The sequence below is a fragment of the Polistes fuscatus genome, unplaced genomic scaffold (assembly GCF_010416935.1).
Source record: "Polistes fuscatus isolate 324 unplaced genomic scaffold, CU_Pfus_HIC Scaffold13, whole genome shotgun sequence".
NCBI lineage: Eukaryota > Metazoa > Arthropoda > Insecta > Hymenoptera > Vespidae > Polistes > Polistes fuscatus.
The window spans coordinates 3,177,876-3,190,328 of record NW_025113031.1 but is presented as its reverse complement, the minus strand read 5'-3'; the positions used below and the strand labels follow the sequence as shown (position 1 = coordinate 3,190,328).

Here is a 12,453-nt window from a genome sequence, read left to right as displayed (position 1 = left end):
GGCTCCTGCTTTTTTTCTTCGTTAGGTTTGCTCGATTTTAACGAATCCTCGGTAACGCAACCAACCGTACGTTTCACGGGACAAACCGTTGGCTTAGCTTTTGCAAAAAGTCGAAATTTTTTACGTTTTTTCTCTTTTTTTGGTTCAGATGGTTTAGGTGGTTTAGGTGGTTTAGGTGGTTTAGGTGGTTTAGCTGGTTTAGCTGTGTCAACTTTTGCATAGGACGTACACGTATCTTTAACTTTAATTCGTATTGATGATTTGATAGTTCTCACGTGAACAGGTAATTTAATCGGACTGCAACTTTTCTCGAGTTTTTCCATTTCGTATGCTTCAATACTCTTATCAGAGCAAATTGGTTTAGGACCGATGGCTGCTGCAATGGCTAAAGAATTTTCGGTACAAAGAAAACAACAACTTTTCGTTATATCTCTCGTTGATATTTCACGATCGTTGCTGATATTTGATTCACGTTTATCTCTATTTTCGATAGCGTAGGAAATTGATCTTTCTAAACGCGACGAATCTTTTGATTTACGTAATAATTTTTCTGCCTTTTTTTGCGCTTTGCGTTGTTTTCTTTCGTCGGAGGATATTTTCGATTCCAAATAATTACCCATTTGGTGTCCTTTCTCTTCCCTCGTCGTCGACGTACCAGATCTGCTTTCCTTCAAAATAGAATCCGAATTTTCTTCCTTCGTTTTCTTCCAAAATCTCTTGGCACGTTTATTTTTCGTCGTTTTAGCGTTTATTATTTCATTTTCCTGATTCTGCTTCTGCTTCTGCTTTTGCTTTTGCTTCTTTTTCTTCTTTTTCTTTCCTCCGCAAATTTTTGCACACCATAATTGAATCTTTTTACGTTTCGTCTGCTTTTTACTCGCAGTAGTGTCTTCTTCCTCTTTTCGCGTGTCGATTCCTTTTTCATCCTTTGACTTGGCTGTTCTCGGATTTTTAGATCCGTCCAAATTTAAAGATTCTATTTAAAAATAGCATGGATTTGACGTAGGAATTTAAATTAACTTTCCAATTCATTAAACCCACCTGTTTTATTCATTATCAAATATCCATATTTAAGGTTAGACGCATGTTAATTGTGGAAGTTAAATATAAACGGTAAGACGCTGTGATTGACTTTAATAAATAATTCATTCGCCTCTCCGCGTCACGATAATAAACATTATTATGATTTTTTAATAGTATCGTTAATACATCTACAGATGACACTTTTCAAAAATTATCTCTCATCGTTACTTACATAATATCAAAATTTACACAGATTAAAATGAATATTTTTATCGAGATCTTTTAATCGAAATACATAGTTATAATTAACGTATTTAAAATATCTTCATAGTTTCTTAATATATCCGATGAATTTTAGTTAAGTAATCTAATAGGTTTGAAGTAATTTAATAATTTCTAGTTATAAAATTATCGATTCTTGTAATCCAGTAATAGCCGAGTAATTTGAGTGGGATTTGAGTAACCAGAGTTTCCAAATTGGCCAAATTGTTCCAAGTTATCGGATAACTTTGAACGAGAATCGACTTACGTGCATCTTTCGATTACAAACAGAAGCGTACTACGTTACAAAAGCAATACAACACAAGTTTCTCCAAGGCTTTTACTATTTCGAACACATTAATACAATCTTTAAACTAATAATTTCAATGAAATAATGAATTAGAAAAATTCACGTCAAGTGATATTCAATCGAAACGTCAAACTTTAATTCGTTTTACGCGGGTTGCGGGCACGTTGGTACGAATTTCTGCCGTAAGAGGATGCTGCGAGCGGGCGACAGTGACTCCTCCTACCGACGCGAGCGGTAATAAAAATCAAGATGGCCGCGACCTAGTGGGAGCCAGTTGCATCTGAACGCTTAGAGTAGGAGGGTAAGAGGGTAGAATAAAATAATGTCGGCAGGGAAGTCGTGGTTGAAACAGTGGTAGGACTGTCAGCAGCGCGTCGACAGTGGCGACTGTGACTCGAGAAAGGGAGAAAAGAGAAGATAAAGGAAGAAAGAAAGAAAAGGAGAGGGAGTGAGCGCGAGAGAGGAGAGTGTGCGTGTGCGAATTTATCTGGTGCGATGCGTTTGTCAAAATTCGAGTCGTCCTTTCGAACGTGTGCGTGAAAGAGTGAGTGAGAAAGTGGGAGATAGAGAGAGAGAGAGAGAGAGAGAGAAGACCTTGTGCGCGTGCGAGAGAGAGAGAGAGAGAGAGAGAGAGAAATACAGTGTATATGAGTAAGATAGGTGACAGTTGTGTGTTGTCTTGAGAATAAGCGAGCCTGTGCGCTTCGCTAGGCTGCATAAGAAAGAAAAAAAGAAAGAAAGAAAGAAAGAAATTAAAGAAAGAAAAGAGAGTAGGAAAAATAAAAGAAAAAATAAGGGCGGAACGTTAGTTGCAGTCGTCGCGTTGTCCAGCGACACGCGAGCCCTGATTCTTTGTGCTTTGTGTCGTCATAGTCGTTCTCTCTCTCTCCTCTTCTCTCTGACATCGCGTCTATCGCGAGGAAGCTGGAAACACGATGGCGTATGTAGTGTTCGTCCGTTAGAGTAGTAGAGAGACCCTGAGGAAGGATCTTTCGACAGACAGAGAAGGGGAAGAAAAATAAGGGACGAGTTTAGGGAATAAGTGTGTTGAACGAGAAAATAATCATAATTTTAGCAAATTTAAACGAAGTGGGACGACGACACTGGCCGAGGTGAAAGAAAGAATCGAAGAAAAATTCAGAGCAAAGTATATTCTCTCTGATGGTGGTAGTGGTGATGGATAGTGGTGTGTTAGTGATGATGTTGGTGTTGTATAGCAACTGAGACTGCTGGTCTACACGGAATGATAATAGGAATCGATTGAACAACAACAATAACAACAACAACAACAACAACAACAACAACTATGGATTATCAATCAAAATAATCAAGAAAATTTCATCTAACAATAAGTTTTCTTTTAAAGTGTCTCTCCTTCGAGTGTGGTTTTACTTCGATGTGTTTTATTTGTGTCTATCGTTGCTCACTCGATAATAATAGTTTACAATTGTGCGTTTAGCAATGGTGCGTTGCCAGTTTTATCATAGTTAGAACAATTTTGGCGTCACAGGCGCGTCATGTCAATCCCATTCGTCATCCTATTCGTCACCGTTTTTCATACTCCGGTTACCAACTTCTTTTTCGTTAAATTGAATTATTTGTAATACGACTTTCCTCCTCAAGTTTTATTTCTCTCTCTCTCTCTTTCTATCTATCTTTATCTCTCTCTCTCTCTCTCTCTCTCACTTCCTTCCTGTTTTTCCGTCTCTCTTGTTGATTTGAAGGAATTATTACTGTTCCTAACCTCATTCTGCCACCCGTCGTGTCATAACGTCATCGTCATCCTCATCGTTAAGTTCAACGTCAACGACCTTGCCTGCGTGCGTGTATATGTGTCTTTTTTCTTTCTCACACTCTCTCACTCTTTTCCCTCCATTGTCTCCAACCCTTCCCCCTCTCACTCACTCACTCACTCTCTCTCTCTCTCTCTTTATCTCGTTCTCCGTTATTTTTTATCGTTGTTATCATTTTCTCATCGATCACTATAAGTTTCCTCAAAAAACTGCTTCAAGGAAGAAGAGATAATCGAGGAGGAGGAGGAAGTGAAGTAGTTTGATATCTTTTTTGCCCTCTAACGTGATTTTTTTCATTCTCTTTCAAAGGACTTCGTTGAAGGAATAAAGTAAAACAAACAAAGAAATAAAGATAGTTAGATATATAGATAGGATATATAGATAGTTAGTGAAAGATAGTTTTTAAAAAAAAGAAAAAAAAAGAAGAATAATTATAGTTACGATGATCAGTGATACGAGCGGATACATCTTCCTGCTACTGCTGTTGCTGGTTCCACACATCGAAAGCGGTAAGTCTGTGTAACTCTACTCATACATATGTACATACATACATATATATATATATTACATCTAAAAGATATATATAAGTACATTATATATTTTATACATATATATTAAGTTGCTCGAAAGCGTATCGGATTTACGCGTTCAACATTATTCTCAAATTCAGCAGGAACTTTCTTTTTTGGAAGTTAATGAAAATTCTATTAGGTAGCTCGAAAGATTTATGCTGAAAAAAGAAGAAAAAAAAAGAAAAAAGAAAACGGAACTGTATTATTTAATAAAAATATCGAATCGTAAAATATATTTATTAATCGATATAAATTTTCCAAACCAACAATGTATTCGTATAGCACATGTTTCTATGGGATAACTTCAGTGTACGTGGATGTATTGGTGTGTGTGTGTTGGTACGTTTGACTCTCGAGTATCGTCATAGTCGCCGCGACGTCCGGTAAAATGTGTTTGTATGCGTGCATCGACACGAATGAGAGAAAAAGGGACAGAAAAATGTGCGTGATACGTTGGTATAGTAGGTGATAGCAGCTGTTAGAGTGTGTTGTTGGAACTCTCTCTTTCTCTCTCTATATATATACGTCTCTGTCTGATTCATTCTCTTCCTCCTCTTTTTTTCTTTATATATTTTTTTGTTCGTACCCCATGAATCATCCTTCCACGAAGAGGAGCTAGCTCATTGCGTGTTCTTTTTTCCCCCCTTTTACCAACACTAAAAAACATACACACACACATACACACATATAAATACACAACACGCGTAAATATATCCTACGTGTATGCGTTTTTATGTGTAGAAGCAAAGATTCGTTGCTCCTGTTAAAAGATGCACCACTACCACCACTACTACCCGTGGGAATATATCTTTAATATGCTTGTTTTTTTCCTTTCTTTTTTTTTTTTTTAACTTTGTTTCCCTTCTATTTATTCCCTTTTCAGATAACAGAAAAAAAATGTCGACTCGTTAAATAACCCCTATGTGAGTAAGTTTTATTTTTATTTTTATTTAAATACAGCGCACGGACAACTTATAATATGTCTGTTGGCTTAAAAGATGCACCATCATCATCACCACCACCACCACCCGTAGGAATATGTTTTTAATTCCCTTTTTTTGTATATATATTTTTAACCGATAAATTTCTACCCGCTTAGACGAATCCCAAAGAATATTTTTATTTTTGTTATACGATATATATATATATAAAATGTTATGTGTATATCCCTTTAAAAAATGCGTAACCCCTTTTTTGTGCAATTGTTTCATTTCTATTTTTTTCTTTGCTACCCGTTAAAGCCGAAAATATTTGGAATTTTCGTCAACGATCCCCACGAATATTTCATTCCAATTGTGAAATACCGTAGAAATAACTTTTCTTTTTTCGTAATCATTATCTTTAACAATAAGAAATGAACGATAAGTAATTTCTATTTATAGATTTATCGATTCTTATCAAATATTTCTAAACTTATCTTTGAACATTTATTAAAATTAAACGACCATCTCGCGTTTTATCTTTGATAAACATGGTTATCGTCAAACAAAAATGATATAAGTTGTAACTAAGTTATATTAGTTACTTCGAACTGTATCAAAAAGTCAAGTTAACCGAATGTCAGCAAGAGCCTTCCTGGAACTTTGAATCGTAGGATTAGCATCAGCGGAAATCCCAATCAGTGGCCCTTGACGTGACTGGGTGATAGGTACACACAGTTGAGTAGTACGTCATCGAGCGTTCAAATGTGTGCGTCTGTGTTTGTATATGACGATAGAGGGAACACTAGGTGGAAGAGGTGGAATAAGTGGGAAATATGGGTGGTGTATGAGGTGGTCGGCAGTTAGAAAGGAAAGAGGGGAACACGTTCGAGATCATCCTAGCTTCATTCAAGGCAAACAATCTGCTCGGACTTGATTGTCTCTACTAGCTCGCGTCGATTTTCGAATTATGTCATCATTTCGATCTTTATTTTAGTTACATTTACTCGAGCAAAAGTTTTCAACAAAGATAGAACACTATTATGAAAGATTAACATCAAAATATTCACTAATTTGTTTAATATCGTATATTTATTAAATTTAGAAATAAACTTTTAAATTATATCACTCGAATAGATAGATCAATTTTGCGAAATTCATGTTTTTCAGAAATCTTCATTTCCATTTTTTTTTTTAAATTTAGCTAATGTTTATACTTGCGAGATTCTTTAATTTTTATTGAAATTTCTCTTATCTTTTAAATCGCAGTCTCTGAAACGTTTTTTTAAATTTTTAAATTGGGCAGAAAAGCTTTTATAATTCGAATTTACTAGCGTTATTGGTTCTCATACATTGTCTTATATTATCTATCCTTTTCTTTCCTCCAATAAGAAGGTAGACAGGAGAAGAGATCTTCTCAGTGTGCTTTTAGCGAAAAGAGCAGGTGGAAGCTCTTTGGTTAATGAAAATATCGTAGGAAGAAGGAAAGGAAAGGAAAGGAAAGAAAATCAACGTTGTCGTGTAGCATCGTTCGGAGACAAAGAGGAAAATCGTCAATTCTTGAAGGAAGGAAGCACATCAGGACGATGAAATGTGTCTACGGAATATAAAGATGAAATTAGGAAGATAAAAGGTGAGAGAGAGAGAAAGAGATAGAAATGGCATAAAGTTGTCTGCTGTTACTATTGCTTCTTCACAGTTCACATTAATCTTATTCTTAAGGGTATCAAAAACAAAAGGATAAGTTTTAAGTGGAAATAGATAGTACTAGTCTGATATTAGTATGTAAGCTCTAAAATTAGGACCTGCAGCAAGTGCAGTCAGTTTATCGTCGTCTATCATTACAGATGAAACAACCCCCCAGTTGCGTGCAGGCCTTACCACCGTCTACCGTTTATCCTGAAAAATGATTTCTAATTTCTCCTCATCCTTAATTTCTATCAATTTTCTTTCAACTTTTTTCGAAGAACTCAAGAAACTTATATATATATATAGATGTGCATTTGGTTGTAATCGCATAACAATTTTTTCGTATCGTATGTTTGTTCATACGAAAAAAGAAAGAGGAACAAAACAGAACCGAAGAAATAATTTTCAACCTTCTAGTAATTCTATTTTGAATTATTTCCAATAGCATTCTCGAATACACTTTCAATTGCAATTTCGGTAGAGTCAAATTCTGGATTGAGAATCGATCGAAAATGTACTATAATTATGCATAATTTGGATAGAAATTATTAACAACGATAAAGAAAATGTTTTTCTCGCACTTGGACAGGGTTTTTTTTCCTAGATCTCGTTTTTCTTTTCTGAATGATTGAAAAAAAAAAAAAAACATTTTTTTCTCGCCGTTTACTTTTCTTCTTCTTCTTCTTCCTTTTCTCGCACATTACGTCTGATACCTTTTCTTCGAAAGAAAAAGCGTCCTGACACATAAGCTGGTGCTGCACCATGCCGCGCCCATGTTGAGACCACGGCTTGAAAGAATTTATAGTCCGTTTTTCTTCAGACGAATGGAAATAAGCATTCCCGACTAAAGCTAAAGCGTTTCTTCGTTCTTTTTAACTTCCTCTTCACCTATTCCCCTCTTTTTTCCCCCCCTGCTCCTTGGCTAACTTTAACTGCTAAACTTTGTCATGAGAATGAAACGAGATAAACGAGAATTTAAGGGAAACTAAGGAGAGTATAAAATATATTAACATTTAATGTTCTATTAATTGCATAGATATCAATTCAAATTAATAATCAATTTATTACGATTTAAACGTGATATGACCGGTTATCTTTTCTTTTTTTCTTTTTTCCATTCGATATGAAAAAATGTTGCGTTCAATTTATTATTTTGTCGAATATATTTTATATATATTTATATATATATTTTGTTAGTTATTTTAAATGACGAATGTTTTTCGAAATGAAAAGGAAAAAAAAAAGAAGATCGTTTCAATCGTGCTATTTGATTTTTAACTTTATTCATTTTATATGGATACATCGACGAGTCAGCGAACCAGAACGAATTGGAAAACCAATGAACGTACATGAAAAAGATTTTAACTTATTTTCTTCTTTTTATTTTCCTCCCTGCCCCCTCCCTTCCTTTTCATAGAATAATCCTTTATATATATATATAGAAAAATATATAAACTTAAAAAGTATATAAATGTATCGGTACCTTTTTTTCAAAAGTTCTTAATAAGCTTTGATCATTCGAACGGTAAAAAATATATACATACACGAAGTGTTAGATAAGCTTTTAATATTTCAACAAAAATATATTCACTTATTCCTATAATATAATAATAATAATAACAATAATAGTAATAATAATAATAGAATAGGGGTTTGATTAATAGAAATTTCTAAGGATTCGTAATTGATCGTTTGAAAATAGTTTTCATTGTCTCTTTCCTAGTGTCTCTTATATGTAGCCGACATTGTTCTCATTTTCGTTGGTAGCTACTCCTACGCCAGCCGATGTTTAGGGAGACAAAGTTTCACTGGAATTTGCTGCTCTTGAAGTAAGAGTATCTCTCTCTCTCTCTCTTTTACACAATCTGTAAAGCAAGAAAGAAATAAAAAGAGATGAGGCATAGAAAGGGCCTTCGTGTCCTGGAGAATTCGGCATTCCCAAAGATCAAGAAGGGGTAATGGTGGTGGTGGTGGTGGTGGTGGATTTTATAGCTGGTGGTATTCCGTATTCAGGGGTAGAGGGATATAGGTGTGCTTCGTTGCAAAACTTCCTATTCGGCATTCCTGGCACAGCCGCCGTTATTCGCCTTGGCTCGAGAAAATGGGGGGGGAAGCTGCTTCTATTCCCCTCCCCCTCCCCCCTCAACCCATCCCCCCATCAAGTTTCAAGACGAGGATATGCAAACGGTCGCAATAGTTCAACCCCTCTCAACCCTCCTCCTACTGCGAGTCCTTTTCCAGATTTCGACTCACCACCACCACCACCACCACCACCAGTCGCAAATCTCTTTAAGCTTGACAACTTTAATAGTGTGTGCTTTAAGAATAAAGAAAGAAAATAGAAGTAGACTCGAGGAAAGTAGTTTTGGCTTAACGTTTAACGCGTTGCCAAATTATTTTAGGACAAGTATTCTTAAACGGGGGATAGGGGGATAGAGAAACGCGTTGAGGGCCTAATATCGATTCGTTTGATTTTGATTGAATCATTTTTCAACGATCTAACGATAACAAAAATATTATAAGAATAGAAATGTATATTTGAAACATTTTCGGATAGATTTATCTTCGATCGATTCTACAATTTGATCGAGTCTTATTTTGGATGGTTAATTTTAACAGACAATGCTCTAATTTTGTTTCTTTTTTTTGTTTGTTTTGTTTAGCCAGTTCATCGATCGATAAATTAATTTCCTATCGGTAATCCTATATTTTAGCAATCTTAAGATAATTTCTTTCAATTGGGTTGAATTGGTCAAACGATTTAACGGTTTGGAAATTCGTGAGCAAAAAAGAAAAAAAAAAGAAAGGAATTATAATTTAACGGGTAATCATTCGAGACATTTCTAATCAAGATGAACGGTTAGATCGTTGTTTAAAGGGTTGATTAACGCGAAACGTATCGCGGTTTTAGCACGTTCGAATATAAACGTAAGGGAAACCGTAACACGAAGTATGGAACCTCGGAAGAAGGAGTGGCAGCAGAGCAGAGCAGAGCAGCAGCAGTTTGTTGGCCCACTTCCAGAAAGAAAGCTTTCCAATCGGCCTTTCCTACGCCGGGATCATCTCCAGCTAAGATCTTTTCCGCCGATCATCCTTACCGATCATGCTTGCCGATATCATGCTTGCCGGTGCCCGGGTTTTCATTGACGATAACGATCCAACATTCGATAGATCTTTTCTTATCTATTTCTAACATTTTTCTTTCACTATATTCGTTCCTTTTTTTTTATCCTCTGTCTTATCCCATTGTCTTATTTCATTTTTATTATCTTTTATTATTATTATTATATATATATTATTTATTACGTTCTGAAAATATTCAACGCCTGATTTTCTAATCAAATTTCGAGCTAACGCGTTCGTGCGTTAAATGGTATCACCAAACCCTGACGCAATTCTAACAAAACTTTTTAATTTTATTTTTTTTTTTAATTATCTCACCCCAATACCCACCTACCCCACGTAAACCCCCGTTTGTCTCTCAATCGAGATCCACGGATCTTTCTTTTTTCTTTTTATTTTCTTTTTTTTTCCTTTCTCTATCTTCTTCTTCTTCTTTTCCTTCATGTTATCAGGTCTTTGGTTTAGATCCTTATAAGAAAAGGTGAGAAGAAAGACTTACTTACCCGAGATCTCCCCTTGGTCCTTTCTTTTCCACTGGCCTCAGGCTTTTCTTCGAACGATCAGACCCATGGGAAATGTTACGAACGTTTTATAGATATCTCAACGGGTATCCGAAGAAAAGAATAAGGATAGAAATAATCGTTAGAGTATAACTTATATACACCTCAAACTCATTCTTTCATTCTTTCATTCGTTCATTCGTTCATTCGTTCATTCGTTCATTCGTTCATTTATTCATTCATTTTTTCTTTTTTTTTTTTTTTACAAGAGAATTGCTGATACGAATGGGACACGTAATTAAAAGACATTTAATTAATACTGCTCCTCTCCCCCCCCTCACCCCACTCCACCCTTGACATATGAATTTTCGACGAATTTTCAATGTCTCACGATGAAATATTTTTAGAGAATGGTTTTAATAGAATATTTATATTATTTAAATATCTATCATATTAAACGAAGTTAATATCAAATAATAATGAACAATTAAGTAATATTATTCAATGATTAATTAGCAGTGTACCGTACAGAATGAAAATTGGACTAAATGTTGTAATATATTTTGAGAAATAATAATAATAATATATAATTATTATGATTATTATTATTATTATTATTATAACATATTCATTTCAACAGTATTTCACGTTTGTTATTTGCTAAAGTTATACGTCGGAGGAACGTGTTCTCAATATTTTGAATTTAATCGAATCGAGGATACATTTTGATTTATTTTGTTGAATTAGGTTACTTTAACTAGGAGGTAATAGGATGATAAATACGAAATCAATGTATGAATAATAAAAGATTCGAAAATCGATTGGATTGGAGGAAAAATCGTTGGAAATGAAACGATATTTTGATGTATATATAATATTATCGAAAACTCAACACAAACAGAGAGAAATAGATAAAGAGAGAGACAGAGAGAGGAGAGAGAATTATGTCACCGTAGTCACGATCGGATTATCGGATATCCGAATTAATTCTCTAACGAAGGTCGTCATTTGAGAAGTTGCATACCATAATTTGATATCCGAAATTATTCTCTAACGAAGTCGTCATTTGAGAAGTTGCATACCATAATTTCTAGTTCTATCATATGTTTGGTTAATATCTGCCATAATTAGAAGAGGTAAATACTACTTCTTCTTCTTCTTCTTCATTCTTTAGTTTAGGCAAGTAGCCTGTTCGTAACGACGTTTTTCTGCCTATTGCACTGTTAAATTGTCGCACCACTCGTTTTCCGTGGGCGCCCCGTGCTTCTGCGGCCAACCGGTGACTTATCCCGTGCAATTCTGACGATTCTTCCGTTGTCCATTCTGCTAATTATATATAAATATATATTTATTTATTTATTTATTTAATAATATTTTATTGACCCTAGAGCCCAGGCTCCCTAAAGGCCATTAATTACAGTAAAGTACAATATAAGTATAGATAAAACAAAACAAAAATTAAAATTATGTATAAATAAAAGTATAACAGTTCTATAATAGTGGTATAGTAGTATTGGTTCAAAGCAATAAACATATGGGTTTTAAAGAAAAATAAAAGAAATAAATTAAATTAAATCGTAATTCACAAAACACGCTGAATATCTCTATCAATAAAGTAGGTATAAACATCTTAATCTGAATTCTATATAATAAATACTATTACTGTAATAGTAAATACTACTAATTCACGTCCTTGAAAATTGTCCTTATCCGTTCGGTGGGTGGGTGGGTGGTTGGGTGGTTGAGAGTAAAAAAGCTAGGTTAACTTGATGTAACGATCTAAATCTAATAGGAAGAGAAAACAATGAGCTAGAATCTCCGTCATTGTTGATGATCTCTTTCAAAACGTTGGAAAAGATCCAAAGTGATAGTTTATAGCAAACATTGATCACGTTTACGCTTGGAATAGTACTACCAGATAGATGGTATAAGACAGAGAGAGAAAAAAATAGAGAGAGAGAGAGAGAGAGAGACTGGTTTCAAATTGAGCGTGGCGCCGAAAAGAATTGTACGATGAAATATCGAATGCTTATCTCATTCGTTTATTGATCGGATCACGCAGAGACAGCTGTTCATAACTGCCGTGTGACATAACAACGAGTTCCGATTTTTTTTTCTTTCTCTTTCCCCCCTATCACTTTTCCTCCCTTTTACCCCTGTTACCCATAGAAAAGCCGCACCGTATCGTAACAAACGTTTTTCCCAGACTTTATCGTTTCTCTCTGTATATCTTTCTCTCTCTCTTTTTTTTATACCGGAACC

General features: G+C 34.9%; 1 protein-coding gene across 4 annotated transcripts in view; it reads left to right on the top strand.

Moving 5' to 3' along the window:
• Nucleotides 1–1,824: 1,824 nt before the first annotated feature.
• LOC122513965 (disintegrin and metalloproteinase domain-containing protein 10) overlaps nucleotides 1,825–12,453 on the top strand; it is a 96,913-nt gene continuing 86,284 nt past the window's right edge. Inside the window, exons 1-2 of one of the 4 annotated variants that reach the window (XM_043630522.1) lie at nucleotides 1,825–3,058; nucleotides 3,697–3,896. In XM_043630522.1, coding sequence (XP_043486457.1) covers nucleotides 3,830–3,896 — 67 coding nt within the window. In that variant the 5' untranslated portion in view covers nucleotides 1,825–3,058; nucleotides 3,697–3,829. The other 3 variants (XM_043630520.1, XM_043630521.1, XM_043630524.1) reach the window with 3 other exon arrangements.